The sequence below is a fragment of the Macrobrachium nipponense genome, chromosome 25, assembly GCF_015104395.2.
Source record: "Macrobrachium nipponense isolate FS-2020 chromosome 25, ASM1510439v2, whole genome shotgun sequence".
In the NCBI taxonomy this organism is placed as follows: Eukaryota; Metazoa; Arthropoda; class Malacostraca; order Decapoda; family Palaemonidae; genus Macrobrachium; species Macrobrachium nipponense.
The window spans coordinates 43044182-43056884 of NC_087214.1; the positions used below are offsets into that span (position 1 = coordinate 43044182).

Consider the following 12703-nt stretch of genomic DNA (forward strand, 5'->3'; position numbering starts at 1 on the left):
AATTATGGCCATTCACCACCTAATAATAAGTAAAGCTCAAAAGGAGTAGAAGGCAAAGAAGAGATGGAAAGATACATAAAAACATGTAACCCCCCTCCCTCTCTACCTTGAAAGTTCGAAACGGTTTGGAGCACAGCTATGTTTCTGTCAAGTTTGTTTCACGTCACGAACATCTCCGTTATTTCCAATACTTCCCATAGGATGGCTAATTTCTCCGTCTTGTTTCAGTGGCGAAAAGACATCGTAACGGTTCGTTTACCAGACTTTGAGATTATAATTTTAGTGTTTATTTTCCTATTTCCTATAGGTCTCTAGAATTGATCACTGTCAATTCTGCAAAAAGCAAAAGTTGAGAAAAAGTTTTCAGTTATTACAAAGACCCTATTCAAGTAGGTTTAGTGCAAATTATAACTGCAAATTATAATCTGGTCGAGAAGGGTGCAGATTAATTATCTACTTTATATATTCATTGTTTTCATATAGGGATTTGTCTATGAAGTTAGGATAATTTTGGGGCTCGTTTGCAATAGGCTGAAGCTGTTTTACAGCATTGGATGTGTAGTAATTATTAATTACAGGTTAGGTAGCTTTTATTTCTTAATCATTGTCATTGTGTACAACCTACATACCATGTCTTATCTTGGTTTTCGCTGTAAGGATTTAGCAAATTTGTATAGTTTGGTTCCTCTATCGGTAAAATAAACTTTTTTTTTTTTTTTAATAAGCGTCTCTCCCTTTATTTAATGATTTAATGTGAACTCTAGTCATTGTCTACAGTTTGCACTTCACATATTTGTCTGGGTTTAAAGATCATTTCCCGAGACCATTGATGAAAACATTAAATCTTCACTTAATTGTTTCTTACAGGTTTCACTAAATTAACCTATTCGGGCCTAGGTCTATTAAATAGCTTCAGGACAACCATGCCTGACACCAGTGATAATGAATCTGAGTTTTTGGATTCTAATGAAAGTAAAAGGAGAAAAGTGAGCAAAGGGGAAAAAGATCAAAACAAAGTAAACCAAAGTAAGCAAGACGAGAACAAAGTTATGGGAAAAAAAATTTCCCCGGATAAAGCCTTTTAAGGATCGTTGAAGGCAGTGTGTAGTATATGTAATGTTGAAATATCCGCACAAGTTATGACTCTGAAACTTAACAGAAGAGCGAGAAGCATTATAAAATTAACGTTCCTTCTTCATCAAAAAAAGGAATTCAATAAAAAAAAAGTGATGAAGTTAAGAGAGCAGAAATAAAAGTTGTTGCTATGATGATGGAGCATAACATTAGTTGCAGAACGGCTGATCATATAGCTGATGTTCTTAGAGACACTTTTCCAGATTCTGCCACACTAAAAGAAGTAAAGCTCAAATGAACTAAATGTCACTGTGTAGCTGAAAATGTTACTGCTTCTGCACACACAAAAAATATCAGAAAAATTAAGGCAGACAAATTTAGTATTCTTGTGGATGAATCTACAGACATAGCAACCCTCTCAGAATGTTGTGATAATGGTAAGGTTCCCAGACGGTAATATTGTTGGCACAAGATTTTGGGATTTGGTCCCTATCTTCAGCAAAGACAGATGGTGCTCACGAAGGTGCAGCAGCTAGCAGAATTTTCTCTATTATGAATTCATTCCAGCAGTTCTAGATACCTGCATCTAAAATCATTGGTTTTGGATCAGATGGGTGCAAATAATTCAGTAAGAGTAGTAGATTTAAAGAACATTGCCCTGGCATATACGTTATGAAATGTATATACCATTCTGCACATTTGTGTGCATCAGAGGCATGCAAAGAACTGCCACAGGATATTGAACAATTAGCACATAATGTACACAATGTATTGAAACACTCCTCAAAAATATTAATTCAGTTCAGTGAATTTCAAACATTTTCTGCTGCTCCACAACATAGGATTTTATCTCCTTCAAGGACACAATGGCTTTCCAATGAAGCGGTAGTTAGAAGAATGATAGAACAATGGGGACCACTTCTGCTATACTTCACAGATCTGCAATGTCAACCGTTAAGGAGTACTTCTGCAATCATGATTACTAGAACTTATGAGAAATTACAAAATCCTTTTGTTCGATTGTATTACTGCTTCTTGGAATTTGCATTACAAAAATACCCAGTTAAACCTTTTATTTCAAAGTGAGAGATCTGTTATCACTTCACTATATAAGCAAGAATGTGATCCGTTCAAGGAATTTCTACTCATATACATGAGCAGTGATTATGTTATGAAAAATGATCTCTCAGACATAGACCCCAACAATGAACGTAATTTTTTTATGCTAGAACAGATATATTTCGGAGCTTCAGTGATCAAGAGGATTAGTGAAAATCCAAATTTGTACGCCAGTAAAGTGGAAATGGTAAAATTCCGCACAAATTGCAGAGCCTTCATGATTACGGCTGCAAAACAGATCAAGATGATGTTTGACTTTGGAAACAGCATACTACCAATACTATCTGTATTAAATCCAGTCAATGGTCTGAGTCTTGATCGTGAACGGTCTCTCCTGCCTCTTGCAATGAACCTTCCAAGAATAATTGAGCAAGATGATGCAAACCTACAACAACTGGAAAATGAATGGAGAAGGCTTGTCATAAAAGTCCTTCCCAGAACATATCATCAGCACGACACAAAAAACGTTGAATGTTAGAGAGTAATCCAGATAAGTTTTGGGAAGCTGTTAAAAATGTTTTAGACTTCGATGGAGAACCCAAATTTAAACTTTTCTGAATTTGCTTTAAATTGTCTTTCTCTCCCACATGCCAATGCAGATTGCGAGCGATGCTTTTCGAAATAATACAAACCATGTTAAAACCAAAGACAGGAACAGACTTAAAGTTGACACAGTCAAAAACATGATGCTTGCCAAAGAAAGTGTTACTACCATTCCAAATAGTGACTGTACTTCATTCATGCCTCCATATCTATGATAAGGAAAAGGACTGCAGATAACTTGTACCCCAGCCTTCCAGGAAAAGCTGGGCCTCAAATCCCTAAAGAAGAATGACACAGTGGATGATGAATAAGGCAGGGGTCTTTTTTTTCTGTATACATATTTTTCGTTTCTATTGTTATTACAGTGTGATGATAAAGAACAATTAGTGAGTCATTCATAAATAGTATACTGATCTTTTTTGCTTAGTTTTCATTGATGATAATACTGTTGATTATTAACAGTGATCATTTTGTCGTATTTTTCCTTTTCATTTTCAATGATGATAATACTGATGATTAGTAACAGTGATCTTTTTGCCGTTATATTCCCTGTTTATAATCACTGAAGTACTAAATATGCCACTTTGTACAGCCTACAGAAAAGTTATAATTTTGTTCCAATTTTTTTTGGTCATTATTAGCAATAAATAGGAATTATATCACGATTTTTAATTTAGCCTTACATTAATAGATATAAAGATATTTAGTTGTAAGTGAAATAGATATATTTTGAAATTAAAATGTATGCTAATGCTAATCATAAAACGATCATTTGAAGAGGTATGGTATGATAATTTGGTCAGATACATCTGGGAACCCTATCTACACTAAACATTCTCATTTTCGTGGCTTTACAAGAAAGGTGCCGGTTAATATCATATCACACAGGATACACAAGAGTTCATGGTTTCTAAGTGCTAACTCCACAAACTTAGTTGCGGCCACACTACACTATTTGTGTGAGGTGCAGCGTTTCTAATTTGATAGTTTTACTTTAGAGCTTTTCTCTTTTGTACTGTTATTACAGTAATTAAATTGATGCTGAATTCCATTCCTTTTTACAATCTTAAGTCTCTCACTTTACTTTAATCCTTGACCACTGCCCTTGTCTGTGACGAGAACTCCAAAAGGTTAGAGATGAATCTAAACTGATTATTACGCAAAACTGTCGATGAATTTACGCAGTGCCATGTTATTGGTTTTGACAACCAGCATGTCCCTGGTTAACAAAATTGTTAATTTTCAGGGCTAGTCTATTGTATTCGCTCAGTTTTCTGTCAAGGAATTTCAGGGTTCCCAAAGTAATGACTCAAGTAGAGGGCCTGTGGAGGTGTAAACCATCCTTCTTCTTTTTCGCCTCAACTTAGACATGATCCTATGGGGGTCGACGTTTTGCATTAGGGAAGAGCTGAAGATGATGATGAAACTATCAAAAGGCCAGAAACCCAAGCACCAAACATACCATGCATGTCAAGCTAACTTAACATCGAAATGGTACTGCATTTAGAAAGGAAGAGGACATCTTGAAATGATGGAAAGAGTATTTTGAACAACTGCTGAATCAAGAAAATGAGACAAATAATGGAGGATGGAGAAGTGAACATTGGGAATGGTACTAGTTTTCTCTTGGCAAGAGATGCCAACCATAAGAAATATGAAAAATGAGAAGACAACAGGACCAGACTCCATCCCAGTTGAAGTATGGAAGGCATTGGGAGATGGAGTGGAAATCCTTTATATTCTGATGGAAAAGATTTCAGATCATAAGAAGATACCAGAGGAGTGGAGGGAAAGTACACCAATTTTCAAAGGCAAGGGGGATGTTCATGAGTATGGTAATTAGAGATGTATTAAACTGATGTCCCACAAGCCAAACAGTGGTTCGGCCACATCCTTTTAGACATCATAGGCCTCCTGCCTCCGTCCAAGGGGGCCAGTTACCTTCTGACGGTCATCGATCGTTCCACCAGATGGCCAAAAGCAACCCTGATGATGGAAGCCCTCCTCACCAGTTGGATCAGCCGTTTGAGAGTGCCAGACGACATCACAACGGACCGCGGACCTGCATTTGTCAGAATTTTGGGCCGCCCTGGCTCTCCTGATGGGGACATCGAACCACAGCCTACAACCCCGCAGCCAACGGCATGGTGGAAAGGGTCCACCAATCCCTAAAGGCCTCCTTGATGGCAGGCTGCACGGGAGAGAACTGGAAGTTGCAGTTACCCTGGGTTCTCCTCGGCCTCCGTACCGCCCCAAAGGCCAATGGCGAGGCGTCCTCTGCAGAAAAAGTCTATGGAGAAACATTGGTAGTACCAGGAGAATTCTTCCCGACGCACACCGATGAAGCAGACATCCCGATCGCAAGGCTTCGGGAGACCGCAGGGAAGTTCACACCCTGCCTCAAGACTTTCTCAGACAGGACAAGGAACTTACAGCCCAAAGCCTTATCATCCTGCAAGCACGTCTTTGTCAGGAATGACACCCACCACCCACCATTGACGAGACCCTACCAAGGCCCCTACCACGTCCTCCGTCGCACAGTCAAGGCATACCTCATCCTCATACACGTTCGTGAGGATTGGGTCTCCATCAACAGGCTGAAGCCCACTACCCTAATAGACAAAGACGGCGCTAAAGAGGAACCCGGCAGGTGTCCCAGTGTGCCACCACAAAACAGAACATCTCCTGAGATTAACGAGCCACCCAAACAAAGCTGCGGTCACCCACATACTTGTGTTGCAATTACTGAGATTAACATTGAGACAAGTGATCACTCAGTAGGGAAATTGTGTTTGTCATCGAGAGCTAGATACATATAGCGTTTGCATACGCGTCTGGGCCATGACTGCCCTCCCCCCCGCCCCCCAAGACCATGCGCTCTTGCCACACCAACCTGAATTTCCAACTCTAATTCGAGGCTCATCCTTTATGGAGGGTAGAGGATGTCGTGAAAAAATGAGTGCAACATTTTTCCGTAACTTGAGTCTGCCTTGATGTCAAAGAATAATTCCACGTAACCCAGTTGGTGGCAAAAATGGGATGGTTCTCTATTGCTTCATAATATTATGTGATTTTTATTGAATTATCTTCAAGTCATTGAGAGCATTTCCACACATTTTATTCAGTTTAGTTTGCAACAAATAAAAGGAACTAAGATAATAGTAAAGAATTGTAAAATATGATTGATGACTAACTGGTCAGTGAACTACCAAGCTAGAGGAGCGCGATTCGCCTTTCTTGCTAGAGACTCCAAGCGATGCTGACACACGTGCAATAGATCCCGTTTTCCGCACCAAGCTTACGTCCTCCACCATGAGGTGGCTGTGAGTTGGTTCCGTTCCTTATTCATATTTTAGCTAGGGATTAGTTTAATGATTATTCTGAATGGTCCTTTCAATCTCGGTGACGGCGAGATGCTGAATTGCGTAGTTGATAATCGATTACCTTTTTTTTTTTTTTTTTTTTTTTGGCTTAGTGACCACGTGGTCTCGTGTTCGTAACGATCATGTATCAGGACAGGAAAGGCCCCATTGTGAAATTCATTGACATCTAGTCAGTGACCATGAGATAGGGATTTATTGTTATAACAAATTGTAAAAACTTGAATGTACCTTATTCACCTGTCCTTGTGTTTGGGCTAGAAGCTTTCCCATTCAGTAGGCCTATATGCCGTATACATCTGGCAAGTCCGGTGAATTGTGTCGCCAAATAATTCGCAACATTTAGTTGGTCCTTTGAACCGGACAGGCCTAAGTAACCAGTCCCAAAGCAACAATGGCTGGATTATGGTCTTTCGAGTGCTATTGCTAGGACACTCACAGTTACTCTCATGCCTCCCACAGAACGAGGGGTGGAGATCGAAATCTACTGTAGGCCAGGCAGGCTGATAATAATTTGTGACACCACTGACCAAAATATGCCCCATCCCTTATGGAAAGCTGCAAATTTAAGTTTTTACAAAATACTTTCAGGTTTCCCGTAATAATGAAAACAACTCTTTCGCAAGACTCCACAAAATTTTGACCCTCCTTATCGCCAGCAAATAATAAAAATAATATTAATAATAATATTAGCGAAACAGACCCTCCCTCAAGCATTCTTTCTCAAAAGTAATGGCTATCTCAGCAGCAGTACGCTTGTAGATATTCTTCTCAATTTTCTGAATAGCGGACTTTTCTGTGCTACTTAAATGAAAATATATACACCAATCTTGACTCTATATTTGATAATGACTTCCATAGGGGATCTGCTATGCTGTATGCTGTTTAAGTAGCAACGGAAAGGCTACTATTCAGAAAACTTAGAATCTCTACAAGCGTAACACTGCTGAGATATAGTAATAATAATAATAATATCAATAATAGTTGTTTTTGAAAGCAACAAAATTGTAAAAATTCAGACCTAGTATAACAACATTGAAAATAAATACACACTATCCAGTCTCCCTTGTTTAAGCACACATCTGGTAAATATGTGACAGTAGAAAGTTACTCATCTAATTAATATTGGTTATTTATGAATTGACTCATCATCCTCCTCTAATATCTTTAAATTATTACTCTAAGATTAACTATAAAACCACAAAAAGGAAAATTTTCTCAATGAATATATAGCAGTGTGGCCACCCCTTGTTTTATGGATGAACCATTCCTACGTTCATTTAGCAATACTGTTATGCTGTGCAAATAGAGATTAGGAGATGCGGGCTGAAGATTTTTGCAACACATGAATTTCTTCTATACTTAAAGATATATCCCCACTGAGGTAAGATTTGGAGTAATAATGAATTGTTAGTTCATTAGTAGAATAAATTTGAATAAAGAGAAATAAAATGAGCAAACTAGAACAACTTTGCAACACTGCCTGCACCTAGCCCATGGCATCATGCTAGGCAGACAAAATTATCCTTATGATAACCATGGAAATATCCATGGCTGCTGACGATCTTAGACTAGGCTATGCAGTGATTTAAGAAGGCTTAGCCTAGACTATTCATGGTATATGAACAATTAGGCCCGTTTTTGTAAAATAGTTTATACCATATAAATTGCTTAAAATAATTATTGGCGTTACACTATACCTCCCTTACGCCAACCTGACCTAACCTAAGTAGCCCACTGTAGCCTAGCCTAAAATGGACATGTAATCATTGAGTGGGTTATCCTCAAAGATTTTTGAAGAGGCCTAGCCTAGGCTATATTGTGCTAAACAACCAATTAGCTCAACTTTACTTCACTTTAATTTCATAAGGATTTCTTTTGCCTCTTAAATCTTTCAGGTAGCATATCCCATTTTCACATATGCCTTATGTATATCAAAATGTATTGATGCATAGGGTAAAATATCAAATGAGGTACACCTGTATTCCAACTATGATATTTTGCTTCTGATTTAAAACTGCTCACCATTTGAGGTTTTACCATATATTAGGAAAATACCATTCTTTGAGGTCTCTGTATCCATCTAAAGATTTTTTTATGATCAACTGTAATTTTTAGTAAATATAAAAATTAGGAAAAATTAGGTAAGAACATTTTTTTTTTAGGGACCCAGTCCTGGAGACAATGATTGACGTATGTAGGAAATTCTACTGGAATAAAGGGTAAAACTTCAGAAGCGGATATAAAAAAAAAATAATCACCTACAAGGAAAGAGCATGTGATAAGCTATATAAAAAGTATGGTCATTATATGAGATTAAACGAGGTGGAATTAAATGAGCTTGATGTTTTTACCTTGAATTTTTCCTAAGTCAGGAGAGATGTTTCCTCTATGTTAATGTTTACTTTTAATGTGCTGTGTACTACTAAAATTCACAGAGAAACGAGTACACTGTCTTACGCATTTGGCCAATCAGAGTTTCCTTTTTTGACACCTCAGAAACTTTGGCCAATGGCGTGGGTGTTCAAAAATTTTCTCTGCACAAAATACATTATCCTACCAGTGCTATTTCAGTTCCTTCTTAGACATGGAGCCGGTAGCCAGCACTTCTGAGCAGCATTTATGGGATAATATTCCAGATCCTGTTGACGAAATTCCAGCATCTTGTATTGACTTATAAAAGTTATGATTTTTGTCTAGTGTACTCTGAAAATACACAAAAATTAGATTTGTGCCAGAGACAGAGTAACCTTAAGGGGGTTCGCATGAGGGGCAAAGTCCCCCGCTAGGGGCCTACATAGGGGTATGGTGCCCTAGGTTAGGTTAGGCAGTTGTGTTAGGTTAGGTAGTGCTACGCAAATCACTTTTCTCCTGCTCCCCCCACCCGATAACCCCAGCTTGCTCCTGACCTACATATTCTGGTAAGTAGGCCTATACTCTTTTTCATTTTTTTTTTTCACTGTTCATCCTATAACTTAATATAGTGGCAAAGGAGGGGTTGCAGCCCCTCCCCCATAGGTGAGGATACAGCTAAGTTAGGTTAGATAGGGAATGTCAGGTAAGCTGGTGATCTTGTCTTTATTATGCAATTGTTACAATTATTATTGCTGCAAAGCACTTACTCCTTTCTAGTATTTCCCCACCCAAAAACCCTGATTCCAAACTGGGGGGGGACCCAAGCTCGTAGGGTGGAAAAGGGGGTTAAGATAAGTTTTCCTCAAGGATATAAGATCAGATTCATTGAAAATAAACCATAAAATGAAGGATTATTAATTTTTTTTATGGAAAATAGTGATGCGGCTTGCTTCTGAAATATTACCGAATAAAGAAGACATGATATTAACAGAATTTTCTTTATCCCAGAACTGATACAAGAATCTTCGATCCATCTCCGAGGAAATATGATGTAGGGGAAACAACCGCCTTGAGTCCATCTGACTCTGGTATATCACCCTTATTCACTTGATATTTAATTGGTGAAACAAGAATACAATTACATCTTTAAGCATGCCATTCTAAAGATTGAAGTTTCGTCAACATAATGTGATATATGAAAAACGCCATACGAACTAAAACGTGAGGTCTTCGTAAAATATATTTTTTCAAGGCAGTTTTTAAATCCAACATAGCGTCTTTCGCATCCGGTCCCTTTCGTAACCGGCATCGATACCACGTCCTTCCCAGTGCTCATTTAAACAATATTAGCGTATATATGTAACGTTTATGATCTTACCCAAGTTTGCAGTTATAACCAGTACAATAAAACAACATCTTGTTGCCTATATTAGTGAAAGTATGAGACTTCTTATTCCTGAGGTCATGGTTTGAACTGAAATTCATTTTTACCTTGTAATTTGTGGTTTTATCCTCACTGCCATCACAAATAAACTCCAAAATGTGATTATTTTATTGTAATTATAAACATTTTCTTAATTCACTCCAAATTGCACTTGTAATACGTTGGGAGAGTGTTGACAGTGAAGCCATAGTGGGAACAATTTTTGTCTTACTGTACAGGGTATCCAATATATATAGGTATTCATTGCTCAGAAACCTTATAACAGAGTAATGCAGTTTTTTGTAGAATGAAGTGCTCTGAATGTTAACTTGAATGTAGAACATTCTAAAAAAAACTAAATCAGTCTGATATATGGTCTCTGAGCAATAAATATTTGTAATGGTATTGGGACTTTATGGACACCCTGTACGTACATATGGCTGCACAAAGCACCAGCGAGCAGACGACATTTGAATGAATTATGACAAAAATTTTGTATTTTTTTCAAGCACTTCTCACTGATTCAAGTCTACATTAATATTTTGACTTTTATTTTTAATAACTGTACTTATACCTGAAATAAATGTAACCTTTAATGCTTGCATGCTAGGAATGGCAAAATTTCATTGTTGCCAATTTAGTGGAGCTTCACACATCGCCGATGCATTTACAACTGTTTCCATGAATTCTAGTTGTCAAAGTAATGCAATAATAATAAAATTGCTCTAACATGTATATATACTACAAATAGATACACTAATTTCACTTTTCCACGGTTTTGTGTAAGTCTTATACCCAGTTTGGAGGGCAAACAGATACCAACTGGCAACACATAAAAAAAATAGGAGCGCGCGAACAACAACGTAGGTACTTTTCACAGCAAACCCGTTCATAATTGTGTCAGGAATCTAGTTACTTTTTCATAAGTATTAAATTTGTTATTCATAACCTTACACCGATGTTTAACTATCTCAATATTATCCAGCGCACTCTTCTTTCCTCCCGAAAAATCGCGAGTTTCCTTGGAATCGAGGGCGATCGTCGTCATCGTTTAAGATTATTGTGAAGAAAGTGTCCCAGCGTCTATGAGCACGAGTAGTGTTCAGATTTAGCACATGGAATGTTAAGTTTATTGACACAAGTGACTCCCCAAACATCGAGATGGCATCAATCTTCTATAATAAGGTTTTAAGTAAAAATTTCGAAAGCGTCATAGAGGTGTCATGGAGGTAAGTTTGCACTGCGCATGGCTGATTGTCATTAACCTCCGCATAATCTTAAATTATGGCATTATTTTGTACTTTGGGGGAAAACTTTTTTTCGAGAGGAAAGTGGTTGTCTCGAGGTGCTGCGTTCCATAACCGATGACTCGTGACTGGTGACCATTTCCGTTGTCAGGACGTGTTAAATAACTTTCTGGACGGTGGGTCAACGAGCGGGCAAGACTGGCCCAGGTAGTCCATTCGGTTGTTTCCCCTATGAACGTTTTTATTTAAATCCAGTTAGCCTATAGGCTATAATTAAAGTCCTGGAAAAAAAAATCTCCCGTGACAAATACTAGAATTTTTTCCATTCGAAATCTGGTCAAAATCAACGGGAAACGCTGTAGTACACATAAAAAACGACAGAAATTAATAATAATCGAAAGACACAACTAAAACAAACAGCTACGCTATACCTAAACAAGAACATTTGAGCACGAAATTATTGCTGCATTATTAATAAAATACTTTGGAACCTGCCACAAACAGCACATCTCAAACTACACGATCCATCGCAAAAACTCACAGAAAATCTATAATATATTTACGAACAAGAGTAAGAGGAAGTGTACAAGATATAAATAACGAAACACTTACGCCGTCATTGGCGAGGAAGTTCTTGAATCGTCAAAGTCGGCGGTGATTTGCTCCAAGACAAAATTTTTGTTCACCTACCTATTTTCCACTACACTGGAGCCCAACTTCCTGTAAAGGCACCTTTTATTTTCTTAACAGTCACATATGCCTCCTCTCTATCCTTACTCGCTGTCTATAATATCTAGCTAATCAGTTACACTATTATCAGCGACAATTTTGAGAACTTTCACGGACTTATTTACTAACCGACAACTAGACGTGAAGTGAGAAAAAAGTTGAAACGTACACGTGACGTAGGCTACGTTACGTAGCTTCACGGGTTGGGAGGTAGCTGGTACAAATTTTTTATTTATTCTTTGGTAACAACGTAACTGTTTTAATATTAAAGGTTTCACATAATAAAATTATAGTATTAGAAGATAAGTGATATGCAATATAATACCATTATATTAGAATTAATACTTAACCTAACAAATAGTAGTAGTGCTTATAAAATTATGGCGTTACACAGGCGATTGGCTTAGTAGTATCAACCTCTGGTCAAGTTTCTACAAATAAACAAACTAATAATAACGATGAAAATCGCAATAAATATATATATAAAATTTTTTTATTATATTAATGTAAGTATAAAGTTAATTTATTACTAAAAACAGTATTAATGATCAAAACAGTAATGACCAGAGAGTCATTACTGTTGGCATTCCTTGAAGCCACCCGACCACCAGAAAGTGACATTAGGAGCATGTCGGACGGTACTCTTCATAATACATCTTTCTCACCAGTAAGAGGTCTGAGTCTCTCATTTACTACCAGTCCTTCACCCAAAACTCTTTGAAAATTGAGGCTACAAAATAAATGCTCGGCCAGGAACTGCTTCCAAAATGTCAAAAGATGATTTTTATTGACATTACAATGACATTCATAACAAGGGGCGATCCTACCTCCAA

At 37.6% G+C, this 12703-nt stretch overlaps 1 protein-coding gene across 1 annotated transcript; it reads left to right on the forward strand.

The window, feature by feature from the left end:
• Nucleotides 1-4880: 4880 nt before the first annotated feature.
• Nucleotides 4881-5555, forward strand: LOC135199062 (uncharacterized). Its single transcript, XM_064226975.1, has one exon. It carries the CDS (start codon nucleotides 4881-4883, stop codon nucleotides 5553-5555), a length of 675 nt encoding a protein of 224 aa, XP_064083045.1.
• The last annotated feature ends 7148 nt before the right edge of the window (nucleotides 5556-12703 follow it).

What these genes read in the sequence shown, in the direction of transcription:
- LOC135199062 (XM_064226975.1), top strand. Translation starts at nt 4,881, where the DNA reads ATGGTGGAAAGGGTCCACCAATCCCTAAAGGCCTCCTTGATGGCAGGC.